Genomic DNA, 21467 nt, shown 5'->3' with positions numbered 1-21467 from the left:
CTACCAGATATTCACATGGTAAAAAAAAAAAAAAACTACTTATAATTATTTGAGTCTAGACCCAGATAATTATATCTGAGTCTGTCATATGTAACTTTATTTCACATATAAAGACAAAGTGCTTTACCATATAGCAATAATATGAGAACACAGAAAAACTGAGGAAAGAATTGTACTTTATTTTGCTCCAAACTCTACCAAGAGCTAGTCACTATTTTAAAAGACCATGTCATTGACAATAACACCAATCAAGGGGTTTAGATCAACAATACAACATACCTGTTGACACTGCATTTGTAGCTGTTACAATTTTGATTCTATATGCCTCTATTTTATTATGTCATCAAGTGTGGTCACATCTAAGCATTTACATACCTAAATACTAGCATTTATTTTTAATTACTTGTAGTCTCCTTTATATTATGGTACGTAGTATATGAATTTTTTTAAAGTATGTGTATACGTAGATTTTATTAATGTCACTTATGAATTTTATTTCAGGACAGTCAAAAGAGCATTACAAAATGTACGTTATTTAGAAAGAAGCCCTGGGTCTAACAGAGTTGAGAATCATTGACAAGAATCTTCCTGAGAATAAATCTGATCTATAATTACTGGTACAAAAATGGAAATGTTCTTTCCAAATGATTTTTTCCTAGAATTTGCATAAGACAACAAATTTTTTAGGACACGAAAGCACAGAATTAATCACAACTAAAGTTGAAAACTAGCAACAAATAATTTGTTTCTATATTTGCTATATAAATGGTATCAGAGATAAGGCTTCATGAAGGTCCAACAAGCACAAACAATCCTTAACACTATAATACATTGCTCCAAAAACTCAGTTTATGCAGTCAACTCAAAAAGGAAAAAAAAAGCTAATATTTATTATTGTATGTCAGGCATTGATTTAAACACTTTGATCTGTTAGTGTTGGTAATAATCCTATGAAGTAGATACCATTATTATTTCCATTTTTATGGCCAAACCAAGGCTCACAGATATTAAGTAACTTGCTTAAGATCAGAGCCAGAATTCAAGCTAAGACGGTAGACTGCTAGAAGCACCTTCTTAATCCTAGATGATACTGCCATTCACTTGCTATGTGACCTTGAGCAAGTCAAGAAACTCCTCTAAATTTCAGTTTCCACATCACTGAAATCGAACTGCTGGGAAGATTAAATGAAATTAATTATTTACTACTACCAACAACCATCAATTACTGCACTGAATGCCTATATCACATTACAAGAGCTCAGTAACGCTGGCTGCTGTTCTACACATGCTCTATACTATTCTACAACGGCAGCTACTGCTGTTCTACATGTTACTGTACATACGTTATTCTCCTCTATTTTACTGGTGATGCAATCCAACTAAAATTCCAGTATTAACCTTTTCCTTGCTGTATGTCTCACATCTTAAAGTACTGAAGTATGCAGCAATATCAAATTTATCAATCATTTACCACCTGACTCAGCAATCCTGCTTCAGTAATTTATCCCCAGATATGTCTGCAGATGTATGACATTATATATGTACTAGGTTATTTAAAATATAAAAAGCAACTTGTGTTTAAAAAAAGAAGGGGGACCTTAATTTAGTAAACATTCTATTGCTTTGGAAAAAGTACTCCACCAATTTCAATTATCCTTACCTCTAACCTTTGTGTCTGATCCTTGCCCAAAAGGTCACGAACTTCTTCATTATATATTTCCAAATAAGACACTCGAACCAAAAATCTATAAATAAAACATCATTTTTTAAAAGTCAAGGAGAGTGGAATAAGAGCCATTTTAAAACATGTTTATAAAATTTATACCTATGTGCCTTTTCTGTGTTTGTACTTCTCAATACTAGAAAATAAAAGAATTCCCTTTTACCTTGTATCACCCTCTGCTTTTGCAATATGACCAAATATGTGAGCAAATGAATTGGGAATTATTCCTCTAAGTTCAGGAACAGCTCGAACACCTTCCATGGTAAAAGTTTTGCCTGTTCCAGTTTGTCCATATGCAAAAATAGTCCCTGAAAATGATGAAGAGAACCAGTTACTTCTTAAAGTCTAATGCTACAGAACAATATCTCTTAAAATTAATTCCTTTGACACTGTGACATAATTTCTTCCCTGGATTCAAAATTTATTCTCACACAAGTTTCACCTTTATTATCAACAATTACACTGTGTACTCTGTACCCCATACACAAAGCACTGTTACAGCACCAGAGTCAATGAGAAATATTCCTAATAATTAATAAAAAGCATCCCAAGCCCTAAATGCAAAAATCTTCCAATATATCTAATTATGAGACATTTCTTATCATGTATATATAAAGTACTTATTGTGGACATTAAACTGGAGAAGGTAGTATAAGCACAGGAAAAGAATACAGGCTCTAGAGCGGAAAGACCTGTCTCAAATCACATCTGCAACTTTTTAGCCACTGACCTTGGACAAGTTATCTACCCAGAGACTGTCTCCTCAACGGTAAAATGGGGATAAGAAAACACGCCACTGATAGTAAATCAATGGTAAAATGGGGATAAGAAACTCGCCATTGATAGTAAGAACCAAATGAGACAATTTCCTTCAAGTAACCAACACAATATCTCACAGAAAGTATCAGTAAAATGATAGCTTTTTTTCTTAGTCGTAAAATAAATGTGTTTTTAAACAATTGTTTTAAAGTAACAACTGTAAGAAACAGAGTTAACAAAAAGATGACAATACAATTTATTACAGGTAATTACAGATAAAATCTCAACTTTCTAAATACCTAAATTCATTCATTCAACAAATATGTACCACACCTGAGTTTGGCATCGTGCTAGGCACTAGAGACAGAGTGACCAAGACAAACACAATCCTTAATCTTATGATGTGTATAATCTTGGGTTTATCATGATAATGAGTATTCAGAATGAGAAACACGGAGTTCAAGATGAGAGTCAGGGACATCAACTGGGCAGAGGAATTGTAGTGGGAAAAAAGGAGAGGGGGTCAGGGAGGACTTTCCGGAAGAGGTAAGGTTTAGATCTGAAATACAAGAAAGAATCAGATAGGAACAGTGTGGACAGTAAGAGGCAAGAAAAAGAACGGAAATTTTGAGGACTGAAATGAGACCAGAATGGAAGAAACAGAGATGGAAAGGGAAGGTGGATGCAGGCAGAGCTACAGAAACTGACAATGCCATAATCAATTACACAGTATAATAAGGACCATATTAAACTTTTTAGACCTTATCCTAAAAGTAACATGAAGCCATAGAATGATTTTTCCATCAGAGGAGAGACATCATGATCACTATGGCTATATTGTGGATGAAAAATTGGAGAAAAGCAAGGGTAGATATGGGGAAACAGAGAGCTGGAGTAGTTGGCCAGGACACAGTATAGTAAGAGAAGATAGCCTTGGATGTGATGGCATATATGAAAATGGTTCCTCAACTATTACTACTCTATTCAGTTAACCTCAACTTTTCTCAGACTTTTTTTTGTGAAAATAACCATAACACTTTTCAGACTTTTCTGTGAAAATAAATGAATCATACCAGAAGCCATTTTTTACACATGGGAATAAAAAAGTCTCAATTTTTTCAAACTGACTAAATATTTCAAACTCTGCTATTAGGAATATAACACTACACTCAAAGAAGTGGAAAATATCATGAACTCATAGACTGCATTTCAGAATAGACACATTAAATTATTAAATAAAAAATAAGCTTTATAAGGACAACATAAGCTGTCACTTACTGATAATTTGCTATGTGCTAGGTCATGTACTTTTTTTTTTTTTTTTTAAGAGATGAGGTCTTGCCCTGTCACTCAGACTAGAGTGCAGTGGCACAATCATAGCTCACTGCAACCTCAAACTCCTGGGCTCAAGAGAATCCTCCTGCCTCAGCCTCCTGAGTAGCTGGGATTACAGCTGTACCTCCCAGTTATGTTTGCATTCTTATTTAACTTTCATCCCAATCCTAAGAGATAGGCACTATTTATTATTATTAATATTATTTAAAAATAATAAACAATGGCCAGGCGGGGTGGCTCATGCCTATAATCCCAAAACTTTGGGAGGCCAAGGAGGGCGGATCACTTGAGGTCAGGAGTTTGAGACCAGCCTGGCCAACATGGTGAATCCCCACCTCTACTAAAAATACAAAAATTAGCCAGGTGTGGTGGCACACGCCTGCAGTCCCAGCTACTTGGGAAGGTGAAACACAAGAACTGCTTGAACCTGGGAGGCGAAGGCTGCAGTGAGCCAAGATTGCACCATTGCACTCCAGCCAGCACCACTGCACTCTAGCCAGGGTGACAGAGTGAGACTCTATCTCAAAAAATACAATAAATAAATAAATAAAAACAATGAAGTATGTTCTGTGCTGGGTGCCGTGGCTCATGCTACAGTCCCAGCACTTTGAGAGGCTGAGGTGGGAGAATCACCTGAGCTCAGGAGTTCAAGACCAGCCTAGGCAACCCAGTGAGACCCCATCTCTACAAAAATTTTTAAAATTAGCCAGGCGTGCATAAAAACGAACGAAATCATGGCACTGGCAGCAACCCGGATGGGACTAGAAACTATTATTCTAAGTGAAGTAACTCAGGAATGGAAAACCAAACATCGTATATTCTCACTTACAAGTGGGAGCTAAGCTAGGAGGATGTAAAGGCGTAAGAATGATACAATGGACTTTAGGAACTCAGGGGAAAGAGTGGGAGGGGGTGAGAGATAAAAGACTACACACTGGGTACAGTGTACACTGCTTGGGTGATGGGTGCACCAAAATCTCAGAAATAACCACTAAAGAGCTTATTCATGTAACTAAACATCCCCTGTTCCCCAAAAACTTAATTGAAATTAAAACTAAATTAAAAAAAAAAATTAGCCAGGCACGGTGGGATGCGCCTGTAGTCTCAGCTACCGGGAAGGCTGAAGCGAGAGAATCACTTGAGCCCAGGAGGTTGAGGCTGCAATGAGTCATGACAGTGCCACTGCACTCCAGCCTGGGTGACAGGGTGAGACCTTGTCTTGAAAAAAAACAAAAACAAACAAAAAACAACAAGAAAAAGAAAAACTATATTCTGGGTCATAAAACAGGTCTTAATAAATTTAAAAAGATTCAAGGCACATAAAGTTGCTCTCTAACTAAACTGAGATTAAGTTAGAAATCAATAACCAAAAATCTCTAGAGAATCTAAAAATATTTGGAAACTAACACATTTCTAAATAATCCAGGATCAAAGAAGAAATCAGGAGGTAAAATAGTATCTTGAACTACATGAAAACAAAAACACAGTATGTCAAAATCTGTGGGATGACACTAAAACAGCACTCAGTGGCAATCTATAGCATTAAACTCCCATATTAGGAAAAAAGGTCTCAAAACAATGGCCTCAGCTTCCACTTTAAGTAGAAAGAAAAGAGGAAAGTAAGCCCAAAGTAAGTAAGAGAAAAAAAAAATAAAGATCAGAGCAGAAGTAGATGAAATAGGAAACATAAAAACAAAAAGAAAAATTAATAAAACCAAAAGCTGGTTCTCTGAGAAGACTGGTAAGATTGATAAACCTCTAGTCAGACTAATCAGGAAAGAAAAGACATAAATTACCAATATCAAGAATGAGAAAAGTTATACCAGTATGTTCAACATACTAAAAGAATAATAAGGGAATAGTATAAAGAACTTTTTGCCAATGAATTTGACAACTTAGATGAAACAGACTAATTCTGTGAAAGACAAGCTACCAAACCTCACTTAAGAAAAAATTGACCAGGCACGGTGGCTCCCGCCTGTAATCCCAGCACTCTGGGAGGCCAAGGCAGGCGGATCACCTGAGGTCAGTAGTTTGAGACCAGCCTGACCAACATGGTGAAACCTGTCCCCACTAAAAATACAAAAATTAGCCAGGCATGGTGGCGTGTACCTGTAATCCCAGCTACTCAGGTGGCTGAGACAGGAGAATCTCTGGAACCCGGGGAAGCAGAGGCTGCAGTGAGGCGAGACTGTGCCACTGCACTCCAGCCTGGGCAACAGAGCAAGACTCTGTCTCAAAAAAAAAAAAAAAAGAAAAAATAGATAACCTGGCTGGGCATGGTAGCTCATGCCTGTAATCACAGTGCCTTGCGAGGCTGAGATGGGAGGACTGGTTGAGTCCAGGAGTTCAAGACCAGCTTAGGAAACATAGTTTCTTATCTCTACCAAAAAAAAACAAAAATTAAAATTAGCTGGGCATGGTGTGGTGGCACACACATATAGTCCCACCTACTCAGGGAGCTGAAGTGGGAGGATTGCTTGAGCCAGGAGGTAGAGGCTACAGGGAGCCATGATCACACCACTGCACTCCAGCCTGGGCGATAGAGACCCTGTTTCAAGAAAAAAAATAATAATAATAGAAAAAATTAGCCAGGCATGGCAGCACACACCTGTAGTCTCAGTTATTGGGGAGGCTGAGGTGGGAGGATTGCTTAAGCCCAGGAAGTCGAGGTTGCAGTGAGCTGTGATTGTGCCACTGTACTCCAGCCTGGGTAACAGAGTGAGACCCTGACTAAAAAAGGAAAAGAAAAAATACATAATCTGAATAGTCTTATGTCTATTAAAAAAATTGACTCAATAGTCGAAAACCTTCCCACAAAGAAAACTTCAAGCCCAGATGGCTTTACTGATGAATTCTACCAAACATTTAAGAAATAATACCACTTCTAAACAAATTCTTCTAGAAAACTGAAAAGGGGATACTTTCTAACTCATTCTATGAAACTAGCATTATCACAATACCCAAACCAGAAAAAGGCATTAGAAGAAAACTACATACTTGCATCCCTTATGAACATGGATGCCAAAATTTTTTTAATTTAGCAAATAAATCTAACAATATATGAACAGAACAATGCATCATGACCAAGTAGCAAAGCTAGTTTCACATTCAAAAATCAATCAATCTCATTTACCATATTAACAAACCTTTAAAAAAAAGATTATTTCAATAGGTGCAGAAAAAAATGATATTTGACAAAATATACAATATACAATCCAAAAACTCTCAGCAAACTAAGAACAGAAGGGAACTTCCTCAGACTTACCAAGGGTATCTGTTAAAATCTACAGACATCATCATACTGGTGAAAGAATGAATGCACTTTCCCTAAGATCAGGAACAAGACCAAAGTGTCCACCCTCACCATTTCTAGTCAACATTTACTGGAGGTTCTAGTCTCCAGGTGCTATCAGGAAACAAAAATAAATTTAAGGAGATTGGAAAGGACAAAGTAAAAACTGTCTTTACTTGCAAACGACATTTTTTTTTTTTTGAGACAGAGTCTTGCTCTGTCGCCCAGGCTGGAATGCAGTGGTGCAATCTCGACTCACTGCAAGCCCCGCCTCCTGGGTTCACGCCATTCTCCTGCCTCAGCCTCCCAAGTAGCTGGTACTACAGGCGCCCACCACCACACCCGGCTAACTTTTTGTATTTTGTTTAATAGAGATGGGGTTTTACTGTGTTAGCCAGGATGGTCTCAATCTCCTGACCTCGTGATCCTCCTGCCTCGGCCTCCCAAAGTGCTGGGATTACAGGCGTGAGCCACTGCACCTGGACCTTTTTTGTTCGTTTGTTTTGAGAGAGTCTTGCCCTGTCGCCCAGGCTGGAGTGCAGTGACACGATCTCGGTTCACCGCAACCTCCGCCTCCAGGGTTCAAGTGATTCTCCTGTCCCAGCCTCCCAAGTAGCTGGGATTACAGGCGCATGCCACCATGCCTGGCTAATTTTTTTAATTTTTAGTAGAGACAGGGTTTCACCATGTTGGTCAGGCTGGTTTTGAACTCCTGACCTCGTGATCCGCCTGACTTGGCCTCCAATGTGCTGGGATTACAGGTGTGAGCCACTGTGCCTGTCCAACATATTCTTACATGGAGAAAATCCTACAAAATTTACAAAAAATCCAAAACATAAAAAAACTACTAGAATTAATAAGCAAGTTTAGCAAAGTTGCAGGATACCAGGTCAATATACAAAAATCAACTGTGGGTACTAAGAAGGCAGTCATCAAAAAGACAATAACAAGTGCTGGCAAAGATGTGAAGAAATCAGAAACCTCACACGTTGCTGATGGGAAGAGAAAATGGTGTAGCTACTGTAGAAAAGTTTGGCAGCTCCTCAAAACGTTAAAGAGTTACCATGTGACCCAGTAATTCCACTCTTAGGTATATACCCAAGAGAAACTAAACATATTTTCACACAAAAATCTGTAAAAGAATGTTCAAAGTAACATTATCTGTAATAACTAAAAAGTAGAAACAACAAATGTTCAACTAATAAATGGATAAACAAAATATGATATATCTATACAGTATTATTCAGACATAAAAAGTAATGAATTGCTGGCCGTGTGCAGTGGCTCACGCCTGTAATCTCAGCACTTTGGGAGGCCGAGGCGGGTGGATCACAAGGTTAGGAGTTCGAGACCAGCCTGGCCAATATAGTGAAACCCCCATCTCTACTAAAAATACAAAAATTAGCTGGGCATGGTGGTGGGCAGGCACTGTAGCCCCAGCTACTCGGGAGGCTGAGGCAGGAGAATCACTTGAACCCAGGAGGCAGAGGTTGCAGTGAGCCAAGATCGCACCACTGCAATACAGCTTGGGTGACAGAGCAAGACTCCATCTCAAAAAAAAAAAAAAGGCCGGGCGCGGTGGCTCACGCCTATAATCCCAGCACTTTGGGAGGCCAAGGTGGGCAGATCACGAGGTCAGGAGATCGAGACCATTCTGGCTAACACTGTGAAACCCCATCTCTACTAAAAACACAAAAAATTAGCCGGGCGTGTTGGCGGGCACCTGTAGTCCCAGCTACTTGGGAGGCTGATGCAGGAGAATGGCGTGAGCCCAGGAGGTGGAGATTGCGCCACTGTACTCCAGCCTGGGCGACAGAGTGAGACTTCGTCTCAAAAAAAAAAAAAAAAAGGAAGGAATTGCTGATATATGTTTATATGTTACAATACGGATGAAGCTTGAAAACACTGTAAATGAAATAAGTTATTCACAAAAGGCCACATAGCATATAACTCCACTTACAGAAAATGTCTAGAACAGGCAAACTCATAGAATAGATATAGACAGTAAATTAGTAGTTGCTGGGTTGGGGGAAGGGAGGTGGTAATGGATTGGGAGTGACTGCTAATGGATGCAGGGTTTCTTTTTGGAGTGATAGAAATGTTCTGGAAACAGACAGTGGTGACAGCTGCACAACATTGTAAATGAACTAAAAACCTATGAACTGTAAAATGTAAAATGGTTAAAATCATAAATTTGATATCTGAATTTTATCGCAAAAGCTATCTAAAGAAATCAATTTCATCTCTATATATTAGTAACGTACAATCCAAAACTGAAATTATGAAAGCAATCCTATTCACAATAACATCAAAAAAAATACTTAGGAATAAATTAATCAAAACAAGTACAAGACTTGTACACTAAAAGCTACAAAATACAGATGAGAGAAATTAAGACATAAATAAATGGAGAGAAGCTGGACATGATAGCTGACATGTGAAATCACAGTGCTTTAAAGGCCTCAGTAGGAGATTGCTTGAGCCTAGGAGTTCGAGACCTGACTGAGCAACACAGCAAGACCCAGTTTTTACAAAAACAAAAAAATTAGCCAAGTGTGGTGGTGCACAGCTGTAGTTCTCGTTACTCAGGAGGCAGAAGGGAGAGGATAGCTTCAGCCCAGGAGTTCAAGGCTGCAGTAAGCTATGACCGCACCACTGCACTCCAGCCTGGGCAACAGAGCAAGACCCTGTCCATAATTAATTAATGTTTCAACGTTTTAAATGGAGAGAAGTATCATGTTCATGGACTGATATTTTATCGCAAAAGCTATCTAAAGAAATCAATTTCATCTCTATATATTAGTAACGTACAATCCAAAATTGAAATTATGAAAGCAATCCTATTCACAATAACATCAAAAAAATACTTAGGAATAAATTAATCAAAACAAGTATAAGACTTGTACACTAAAAGCTACAAAATACAGATGAGAGAAATTAAGACATAAATAAATGGAGAGAAGTTGTCAGAATGACAATTCAACACAATCCCTATGAAAATCCTAGTAGGATAAACTTCAACAACATTATTTGATGTGAAAGAAAACAGATAAACAAGGTGACATATTATATGACATTTCAAGAAAAGGCAAAATTATAGTGACAGAAAGCAGATCAATAGTTGCTTGGGGATGGGTCTGCAAATGGACATAAAGGAACTTTTGGGGATGACAATGGTGTTCTAAAGCTGGATTGTGATGATGGTTTCATAACTGTATACATTTACTACACTCATCAAACTGCACAGAGTTGCAATAGGTGAATTTATGGCACGTTAATTACGTCTCAATAAGGGTGTTTTTTAAAAAGTAAATATTCACTTACCATTGTAGCCTTCAAGTACAGAATCAATAATAGGTCTTGCAGTTAAGTTATAAACATCAAGTTGTTTACTCTCTGGTCCAAAAACAGTATCAAAAGTAAATGTCTTTGGAGGTTCATTGGAAGAATCAGTCTTATGTACAGTGATAGTTCCCCTCATCTCATCCACACTGACAGCCTGTTTGTAGCACATTGATTTCTCTCTCTCATTGAGGGGCCGGCACCTAACAACAACCTTCACATTATCGCAGCTTTCTGGCTTCTCTGATTTATTGATCTGTTGGAGATAATATTTACAAATAATGAAAAGAACATTTATTTTTACCCTCAACAGATTAAATGTATAAATTTTAAAAGGCTACTTTGCCACCTCAGTGCCTCGCACACATTAAACACTTTGCATTTGTTAAATGCAATTAAAGATCTTACATATAGGTGAAAAGTTTATTAAAAGATATAAAAAGGAACAAAGTTTCTTTTAAAACATAAAAGGGAGAGAAAATCTAGTTTACATTTGTGGCAAAGGCTGTACAAGCAGAAACTGAACCAGTATATTCTAGATTGTCTTTCTGCCCAAAAGTCTCTGACCCAGCGTTTCCTGCCTGTAGAAAAACACATGTGACTATGGTTAACAACTTTAATTCAAGAATATAGTAGGACCTCTGTTTCCCCCTGAGACTTTAGTTTTATTCCCTATCATGCATCTGTAAAATGGTTTTTATTATGTAATATATCCATACATGCCTTCTCTACAGAAGACAACAATAAGATAAAAACAGAAATCAAAGTCTAATGGCAAAGAAAAATGCCTTATATTACCTAATCTTATGAGCATTTGTGCATGTAAAGTTTCCATTTCCGAATGTTTTTTTTCTTATTTTTGAGACAGAGTCTCACTCTGTCACCCAGGCTGGAGTGCAGTGGCATGATCTCGGCTCCCTGCAATCTCTGCCTCCCAGGCTCAAGTGATTCTGCTGCCTCAGCCTCCCCAGCAGCTGGGATTACAGGCATCCATCACCATGCCCAGCTAATTTTTGTATTTTCAGTAGAGATGAGGTTTCATTCTGTTGGCCAGTCTGGTCTTGAACTCCTGACCTCAAGTGATCCACCCACCTCGGCCGCCCAAAGTGCTGAGATTACAGGCGTGAGCCACCGCACTCAGCTATTTCTGAAATTTTATGATTAAGAAAATATAATGAAACACAATTCTATTATTGAAGTGAAAAGGACAGTTTAGTTGAACAGATACTTGTTAAAGTCCTACTGTTTCAGATTCTCTTCTAAGCATTAAAGAGAAACAAATATAAGCCATTGTCATTGACTTTGACATTGTCACTGACAAGTAACAGATTATATCAGTACAATACACTTCTATCTATCTCTACCTTCATCACACTAGTCTGAATCACCATCATCTTGGCCGCGGATTACTGCCTCCTAACTATATTCCTGAATCTAATTAGATTGCCCTACTGCCTATTCTCCAAATAGCAGTTAGTGTCAACACAAATCTAACCACGTCACTCTCCTACTTAAAAATTCTTCAGTGGTTTCCCATAGATCTCAGGACAAAACCCAGAATCCTTAAGGTGGTCTGTAAGGTCTGGCTTCCACCCATGTCTGCTTCTCTGGGCTTATTTCACAAGATATTCTGCCTGGCTCATCCATGCCACAGCCACATTGAGCTTCTTGGCCTTTTATTGTCACCAGGCTCCTCACCACTGGCCTTTCCATGTGCTGTTTCTTCTACCTAGAACCATCTTCAGTGGCCTCTTCATTTAGCTAACATCTACTTATCCTTCAGAACTCAACAGCCACTTCACCTGGGAAAACTTCCTGACTAGGTCAAATACCCTTATAGGCTCAGAGAGCACCCTGCTCTCCCCTTCCTGGACACAAATTTTACTTTTGCTTGTTCCTTATTTGATTAATGTCTTCCTGTCTACACCGGAAGTTGCAAACATGTAGTCAAGAGGCTGAATTTAGCCCACAGATTTCTTTTGTTTGGTTCATAGTATTTAAAGAGCTTCTGAATTAGTTGCTAAAATTAAGAAATTTCACAAAAATAATTTCTAAAGTCTCTTCTTGGGAGAAAAAAAATGACCTGTTATCATCTGCAGACCATCATTCTTACATGGCAATACTTTCCAATTCACCAGAATCTACTTCTCTCTATTGTAGGACATCCACCCACTTCATTCATTAAGGTTTTGTGTCTTATTTCTGTAAATATGTATGATTTTCACCTCTGCCCAAGAAGGCAAGCCTCTCTCTTTCCAAGTTCAAGAACCTGACTGGTTTTGCTCAATGTTGTATTTTCAGGGCCTAGCACGTGGTTGGTGCCCAATATTTATTGAATTAAAAACTTGAAAGCAGTGAACAGGTACAAATATAGAGCGTTTAACCTTAAATGTCAAGCACTGTCCTTCCAGTCTCCTGTGCATTATTTCACGCGGATAACAACCCCATGAGGTAAAGTTTACTTGGGAACTAAGCACCCAGATAGATTAAATAATTATGCCAGGCTTCACAACCACTAAATAAGCGGCCATGGCTCAATTTTCCTCCATGACCCCTAACAAGGGGTCTTACAAGGCCCCATTATTAAGTTCACGATAACAATCTGTGAAATCCTGGAAGATAAACGTAACACCGCCACACACACAAAGACACCTACAGGTTTCATTCTGCATCATAAGCTAAAGCGCCACAAGAGAAATGACAGCTCCAGGCTAGGAGAGTCGGAGTCTGGGGCTCGGAATAGGGGCAGGCAGCCTTCGCTCCGCTGCCTCCCTGAGCTTGCTCCGAGGCGCAAAGGCCTCACGAGGTGTGGAGCATCCAGAGACCCTCCGTGGCCACCCCTAAGCGCCCCGCTCAGCAGGCAGGGCTGCGAGCCAGAGAGCATCCTCCAGCACAGCGCCTTTTTGATAAGCGGCGCAGGCCCCACGGGATGCAGCAGCGACCAGGGAGGCAGGGCCTGCTCCCAGGTCCCTCTCGAGGCCGGCCGGACGTCCGCGGCCCCGGGGCTGACTAGCCAGGCTCTCCAACCACCTCCGCCGCACTGCCGAGGCTGCCCCGCCCCACCCAGGCCACCAGCCTGCTCCGCGCCTCCATGGCAACGGCCGCGCCCCCGGGCCAGGCCGCGAGGATGAGAAGAAACCCCAGAAGCGAAGCGATTCTCCTCACCGGCATCTTGGCTCCCTCCCGTGCCCGGCGGACGTCCCCGCCCGGGGTGCAGCGCAACGACACCGGGTGCGCAGAAAGGCTGGCCAGAGACTATCGAAGCACCTCGTTAGCGCTCTCGAGACTGCGGCTTCCCGGGCGAGAGCGCCCAGTGCGCAGCCGCATTCCGAGCTCGCCCCGCCCCAAGCCCAGTCTCAGACTCTCACGGCCCTTGAATTACGCCTGCGCGGAGGCTTTCCGATTCCATCTCCTAGGACGCCAGACAGAGGCCGCGCGTGCGCAATGCTGCCATTCTGCTGCGCTAGAAATGCGGCCCGCATTGACGCTGAGATAACCTGGCAGCCCCGGAATGGGAGGAGTAGCAGCTCTTAGGCCCGTCTGCTGGCCCTTGCAATACCCGGAATATTAAAATCAGTAACAGCAATTGTACATTTTCTCTCATCCGAAGAGTTAAAGACCTCACCCACCTGACCTCGCTAGATTGCTAACTTCCTCATGACCTGTCTTACCATTAAAAAGTGAGCTCTTAAGGAGGTTGTTTAGTATTTTCACATGTATCTCCAGAGCCTACACAGAGCCTGGCACAGAGTGGGATTTTTATACGTGTTGGTCAAAGAACCAACGATCCGTCCATCCTCTTTCCAGTCCACTTGAATGTGTAATGGGCATTTCAAGTTAGTCATGTCCAGAATTGAAATCTTGATCTCCCATCAATTGCCCCACTACCCCACTCCACCCCCATTAAAAAATTAAAAAGGGCTCCCTCTCATCCTTCTCAGACTTCCTTCGTCACAATATGTGGGAGCTTAATTCCGACAACTGCTCAGGTCAAAACTGCAAGCTCTTTCATGTGTATGAATATTCTATCTTTAAATACAGCCTGTTGTATCTGTCTTCGTAGTGGAACCATTTGGCCACTTCTCCCACCACCATCGTCTCTCACGTGCATTACTACAATCGCTCACAACTGGTTTCCTTGATTGTGTCCTTGTCCCCTTTCTGGACAAGAGCCAGAGCGCTGCTGCTAAAACATGAATCAGTTCTTCTCTTTTCTCTGCTCAAAACCCTCCATTGATTTGCCATCTTACAAAGCTAAAGCCACAAGCCCTACAATCCTCCCTCTTGCTTCTTCTGCACCAGCCCCACCTGGCCTCCTTGCATCATCCAACATTCCCGTGGTGCTTCCATCTTAGCATGCAAGGGCTGTGAGCTTGCAGTAGGAACTGATGAAAATAATGGTAAAGCATTTTACATAGTGCCAGTGTACTGTTCTACATGCTTTCTTTTTTTAATTCATTTAATCCACACAATAACCTTTTGAAATAGATACTATTTATTATTATTTTACAGATAAAGTAATTGCGACACAGGACTATTAAATAACTTTTCCAAGGTCATACATACAAACAATGACAGAGTCCAGGTCCAAACCCAGGTAGCCTAGAAAGCTCTTTCCCTAAATAACCACTTGACCCACTCATCTCCTCCAGAAAGTCTTTGTTCACATAATCCCAGTGAACCCGAGTATGATTTCCTTATTTAAAATTCCAACCTTCAGCCCCAGCTCTTCTTTTTTTCCCTCCCTACTTTATATTTCTCCATAGTACCTATCACCATTCAATATTTTATATATGTACACACATACAAGCTTTACTGAGATATTTACACACCATACCATACAATTCACCAATTTAAATTGTACAAGTCAATAGTTCCTACTATATATGGAGTTGTGCAACCATAACCTAGAACATTTTTATCATTTCAAAAAGACACTCTACACTCATAAGCCACTCCCCCTTGCTCTCTGCAACCCTCCTCCCACCCCACTGCCAATATCCCAGACCTAGACAACCCATCAATCTACTTTCTATCTCTATGGATTTACCTATTCTGGACATTTCATATAAATGAAATTACACAATATGCAACCTTTTGTGAGTAACTTCTTTCACTTACAATGTTTTCAAACTTTATCCCTATTGTAGCATATATCAGCAATTTGTTATTTTTTATGGCTGAAAAATATTCCATTGTATGGCTATAACATGTTTTTTACCTATTTGTCATTGATGGATATTTGGTTTATTTCTACCTTTTGCCTATTATGAATAATGCTGCTACAAGTTTTTGTATGAACCTATGTTTTCCTTCCTCTTGGTTACATATCTAGAAGTAGAATTGCTGATCATTTGGTAATGCTAATGTTTAACATTTCGAGGAACTGTCAAGTTGTTTTCCACAGTAGTGCACCATTTTAAATTCCCACCAGTAACATGTAAGGTTTACAATTTCTCCACATCCTTGCCAACACTCACTTTTGTGTAAAGTAGTATCTTGCTGGAGTTTTTATTTATTTTCATTTCCCTGATCATAATGATGTTTGTTGAGCATTTTTTTCATGTGCTTTTGCAATTTGTATAACTTCTTTGGAGAAATGTTCATTCAAATCCTTTGACCATTTTATTTGTCTTTTCATTATTAAGTTGTAAGAGTTCTCTGTATATTCTGAATGCAAAGCCCTTTTCAAGTATATGATATGCAAATATTTTCCCCCATTCTGTGGGTTTTCTTTTTACTTTATTGATATCGTCCTTTGAAGCACAAAAGTTTTAAATTTTGATCAAGTCCAATTTATGTATTTTTTCTTTTGTCACTATGCTTTTGGTACATATGTAAGAAACCATTTCCTAACCCAAGATCATGAAGATTTACCTAGAGTTTTATAGTTTTAGCTATCACATTCAGGTCTATAATCTATTTTGTGGGGGATTTTTTGTTGTTGTTTGTTTGTTTTTTGTTTTTTGTTTATGAGACAGAGTCTTATTCTGTCACCCAAGCTGGAGAGCAGTGGCGCGATCTCAGCTCATGGCAACCTCTGCCTCCCGGGTTCAAGCGATTCTCCTGCCTCAGCCTCCTGAGTAGCTGGGATTACAGGCATGAGCCACCACGGCAGGCTAATTTTGTATTTTTGTAGAGATGGTTTCTCCATGTTGGTCAGTCTGGTCTCAAACTCCCGACCACAGGTGATCCATCCACCTCAGCCTCCCAAAGTGCTGGGATTACAGGCATGAGCCACTGTGCCTGGCCCTATTTTGAGTTATTTTTTGTATACAGTGTGATGGAGCATTCAAATTCATTCTTCTGTATGTGAATATTCAGCTGTCCCAGAACCATTTGCTGAAAAGACTATTCTTGTCTATAGCCATATCACCCTGAATGAGCCTGATCTTGTCTGAAAAAACTATTCTTTACCCCATTGAACTGGCACCTTTGTTAAACTGATCATTAATGCAAGCATTGGTTTCTAGACCCTCAATTCTAGTCCATTGATGTATAGTCCATCCTAATATCAATACCACACTGTCTTGACTACTTTATGTTTGTAGTAAGTTTTGAAATTAGATAGGGTGGGGCCTCCAACTTTCTTCTTTTTCAAGATTGTCTTGGCCATTTTGAATCCCTTGAATTTCTTTAAGAATTTCAGGAACACTTTGTCGATATCTGCAAAAAGACAGCTGGAATTTTAACAGGGATTATGCAAAATATATAGATTAAATTGGAGAGTATTGCCATTTTAAGACTTTTAAGTCTTCCTACCCATGAACACAGAATGTCTTTCTATTTATTTAGGTTTTCTTTAATTTAGTGATGTTTTATAGTTTTCAATGTATACATTTTACATTTTTTGATTATATTAATATTTTTCCCAAATATTTTATTTTTTGTTTGTTTGTTTTTTGAGATGGAGTCTCAATCTGTGGCCCAGGCTGGAGTGCAATGGCACAATCTCGGCTCACTGTAACCTCCACCTCTCTGCTGAGTTCAAGCGATTCTCCTGCCTCATCCTCCCGAGTAGCTGGGATTACAGGCACGTGCCACCATATCCGGCTAATTTTTGTAACAAATATTTTATTATTTTTATGCTGTTGTAAATGAAACTGTTTTTTAAATTTCATTTTCAGATTATTCATTATAGTGTACAGAAATAAAATTGACTTTTATAGTACAGTGATTTTGTACTCTGCAACTTTCCCAAACTTTTTTTTTAGTGGATTCCTTAAGATTTTCTATATACAAAATCATATCATCTGCAAATAAAGACGATATGATTTCTTTCCAACCTGGATGTTTTTTCTTTCTTTTTCTTAGCTAATTGCCCTGGCTAGACTCTCCTGTACATTGTTGAACAGAACTGGTGAACACAGACATTCTTGTCTTATTGACGATTTCAGGTGGAAAGCATTTGATCATTTACTATTAAGTCTGATGTTATCTGCAGGTTTTTCATAAATGCGCTTTACACCGGAAAATTTTCTACTTTGTGGAGTGTTTTTTATTATGAAAAAGTGTGTGATTTTGTCAGATGCTTTTCCTGATAAAATGTGTTTATGTCCTTTATCAGATACATATTGATTTTTAGATGTTAAAACCAACCTTGTTTTCTGTTCTGGCTCTCTCTCTCTCTCTCTCTCTCTCTCTCTCTCTCTCTCTGTTAGAGCATCAGGGTGATACTTGCCTTGCAGAATAAGCTGAGGATAGGGAGCAAGTTCTTCTTAGAAGGGCAGTAATTTCATCACAAAGATCCCACCTTCATGACATCTGAGAGCCCCAATTTCCTCCCAAAGGTCTCATCTCCAAATACCATCACATTGCAGGTTAGGGTTTCAAAATATGAATTTGCAACAGGGTGTGATAGTTCAGTACTGTAATCCCAGCACTTTGGGAGGCTAAGACAGGAGGATCACTTGAGGTTAGGAGTTCAAGACCAGCCTGGCCAACATGGCTAAACCCCGTCTCTACTGAAAATACAAAAATTAGCCGGTCGTGGTGGCACGTGCCTGTAGACCCAACTACTCGAGAGGCTGAGGCAGGAGACTCTCTTGAACACAAGAAGTTGAACTTTCAGTGAGCCGAGATGGCATCACTGCACTCTAGCTTAGACAACAGAACGAGACTCTGTCTTAAAAACAAGAAAAAAAATATATGAATTTGGGAGGGACACAAACATTCAGTCCATTACACAGCCCTAGCAGACTTAATACAATTGTTTAGCCCATTCACATTTAACATTATTATTGATAATATTAGATGTAAGTATCCCATTTTGCTTTTTGTTTTTCCTTCCTTCCTCCCTCTTTCCCTTCCTTCCTTCCTTCCTTCCTTCCTTCCTTCCTTCCTTCCTTCCTCCCCTCCTTCCTTCCTTCCTTCCCTCCCTGCCTCCCTCCCTCCCTCCTTTCTTGAGATGGGGTCTCACTGTGTCACCCAGGCTGGAGTGCAATGATACAAACATGGCTCACTGCAGCCTCAACTTCATGGGCTCAAGCCATCCTCCTGCCTCAGCCTCCTAAGTGGCTGGGCCCACAGGCGTGAGCCACCATGCCCTGCTTTTTTTTTTTTTTGGTAGAGATGGGATCTCTCTATGCTGCCCAGGCTGGTATCAAACACCTGGGCTCAAGCAGTCCTCCCTCCTCGGCCTCCCAAAGTGCTAGGATTGCAGGCGTGAGCCACCATGCCCAGCCTGCTTTTTGTTTTTTAATCCCAGCTACTCAGGAGGCTGCAGGAGAAGAATCGCTTGAACCCAGGAGGCAGAGGTTGCAGTGATCCAAGATCGCGCACAGAACTCCAGCCTGGGCAACAGAGCAAGACTTTGTCTCAAACAAACAAACAAAAAAGGCTGGGCACGGTGGATCACACCTGTAATCCCAACACTTTGGGAGGCCAAGGCAGGCATATCACAAGGTCAGGAGTCTGAGACCAGCTTGGCTAATATGGTGAAACCCCGTCCCTACCAAAAATACAAAAATTAGCTGGGCATGGTGACGGGCACCTGGAGTCCCAGCTACTTGGGAGGCTGAGGCAGGAGAATTGCTTGAACCTGGGAGGCAGAGATTGCAGTGACTGCACTCCAGCCTGGGTGGCAGAGCAAGACTCCGTCTCAAAAAAAAAAAAAAAAAAAAAAGCTCTAGGCTTCCGATATAGATCTTATCAGAATCTATAATACTTCTGATTTATAATAATTGAATTCCAGTGACATATATAAATGTAACTCCTGGCTGGGCGCAGTGGCTCACGCCTGTAATCCCAGCACTTTAGGAGGCCGAGGTGGGCGGATCACCTGAGGTCAGGAGTTCGAGACCAGCCTGACCAACATGGAGAAACCCCGTCTCTATTAAAAAATACAAAAATTAGCTGGGCATGGTGGCATATGCCTGTAATCCCAGCTACTAGGGAGACTGAGGCAGGAGAATCGCTTGAACCTGGGAGGCGGAGGTTGTGATGAGCCGAGATCGCACCATTGCACTCCAGCCTGGGCAACAAGAGTGAAACTCCATCTCAAAAAAGAAAAAAAAAAAAGAAAAGAAAAAAAATGTAACTCCCATATACCTCTGTTCCCTCCTCCTCTTTTTGTGCTATTGTTATACAGATTATACTTACATATGTTATAAACAAAACAATACTTTGTTATAACTTTGTTATAAAATTTGAAGTATTTTAAATCTTCTAAAGTAGCCGAGAGAAAAAACAGAGCCAAGTTTGTATTTATAGAGTTTGTAATATTAATCTTCTTATTGACTATTTCTTGTTCTCTTCCTTGTTTCCTGTGGATTCAAGCTACCATTTAGTGTTATTAGCATTTTATATGATTCAGTTTTCTCTCCTTTCTTAGTGCATACAAATCATACTTTTTTTTTTTTTTTTTTTTTTTTGAGGCGGAGTCTCGCTCTGTCGCCCGGACTGGAGTGCAGTGGCCAGATCTCAGCTCACTGCAAGCTCCGCCTCTCGGGTTTACGCCATTCTCCTGCCTCAGCCTCCTGAGTAGCTGGGACTACAGGCGCCCGCCACCTCGCCCGGCTAGTTTTGTATTTTTTAGTAGAGACGGGGTTTCACCGTGTTAGCCAGGATGGTCTCGATCTCCTGACCTCGTGATCCGCCCGTCTCGGCCTCCCAAAGTGCTGGGATTACAGGCTTGAGCCACCGCGCCCGGCACAAATCATACTTTTTTAAAAACTTTTTTTGCTGGTTGTCCTACAGTTTGCAATACACATTTATAACTAATTCAAGTCCACTTTCAAGTAACATTATACTGCTTTCCAGGCAGCACAGGTACCTTACAACAAAGTATTCTTAATTCTTCCCTCCCATGCCTGGTATCATTGTTGTCATTCATTTAACTTATCCATAACCTATAATCATCAAATACATTATTATGATTTTGAATAAATGATTATTAGATCAATTAGGAATAAGAAAAACAAGTTTTATTTTACTTTCACTTATTCCTTAACGTTCGTTCTTCATGTAGCTCGAAATTTATGACCTACATCATTTTCCTTCTCTCTGAAAAATTTCTTTTAACATTTCTTGCAAAGCAGGTCTACTGGTGAGAAATTCCTTCAGTTTTGTTTGTGAAAGCTCGCTCTTTCTTTCTTTCCTTCCTTCCTTTTTTTCTTTCCTTTTTTTGAGATGGAGTCTCCCTCTGTCACCCAGGCTGGAGTGCAGTGGCATGATCTCAGTTTACTGCAACCTCCACCTCTTGGATTCAAGTGATTCTTGTGCCTCAGCCTCCAGAATAGCTGGGACTACACCACACCTGGCTAATTTTGTACTTTTAGTAGAGATGGGGTTTCACCATGTTGGCCAGGCTGGTCTCGAACTCCTAACCTCAAGTGATCCTCCCACCTCAGCCTCCCAAAGTGCTGAGATTACAGGCCAGCTTCTTTTGAGATTTTTTTTTTTTTAATCTTGATTTTCTGCAGGTTTTTTTCAAATTTTATTTTAGATTCTGGCATATCGCGTGATACTGAGATTTGAGGTATGAATGATCCTGTCACCCAGGTACTGAGCACA

At 40.2% G+C, this 21467-nt stretch overlaps 1 protein-coding gene across 8 annotated transcripts in view; it reads right to left on the bottom strand.

The window, feature by feature from the left end:
* KIF3A (kinesin family member 3A) overlaps positions 1 to 13844 on the bottom strand; it is a 69052-nt gene extending 55208 nt beyond the window's left edge. For 7 of the 8 annotated variants that reach the window (XM_033181271.1, XM_033181272.1, XM_033181278.1 and 4 more), the window contains exons 1-4: positions 13620 to 13844; positions 10437 to 10710; positions 1887 to 2031; positions 1661 to 1745 (exon numbers count right to left, since the gene is read on the bottom strand). In XM_033181271.1, coding sequence (XP_033037162.1) covers positions 1661 to 1745; positions 1887 to 2031; positions 10437 to 10710; positions 13620 to 13625 — 510 coding nt within the window. In that variant the 5' untranslated portion in view covers positions 13626 to 13844. The remainder of the gene's footprint in view (positions 1 to 1660; positions 1746 to 1886; positions 2032 to 10436; positions 10711 to 13619) is intronic. The other variant, XM_033181275.1, reaches the window with a different exon arrangement.
* Between the last annotated feature and the right edge of the window lie 7623 nt (positions 13845 to 21467).

This window comes from Trachypithecus francoisi, unplaced genomic scaffold (assembly GCF_009764315.1).
Source record: "Trachypithecus francoisi isolate TF-2019V2 unplaced genomic scaffold, Tfra_2.0 Lachesis_group2, whole genome shotgun sequence".
In the NCBI taxonomy this organism is placed as follows: Eukaryota; Metazoa; Chordata; class Mammalia; order Primates; family Cercopithecidae; genus Trachypithecus; species Trachypithecus francoisi.
Note: the sequence above shows the minus strand (reverse complement) of the source record. Positions and strands in the feature narration are given on the sequence as shown.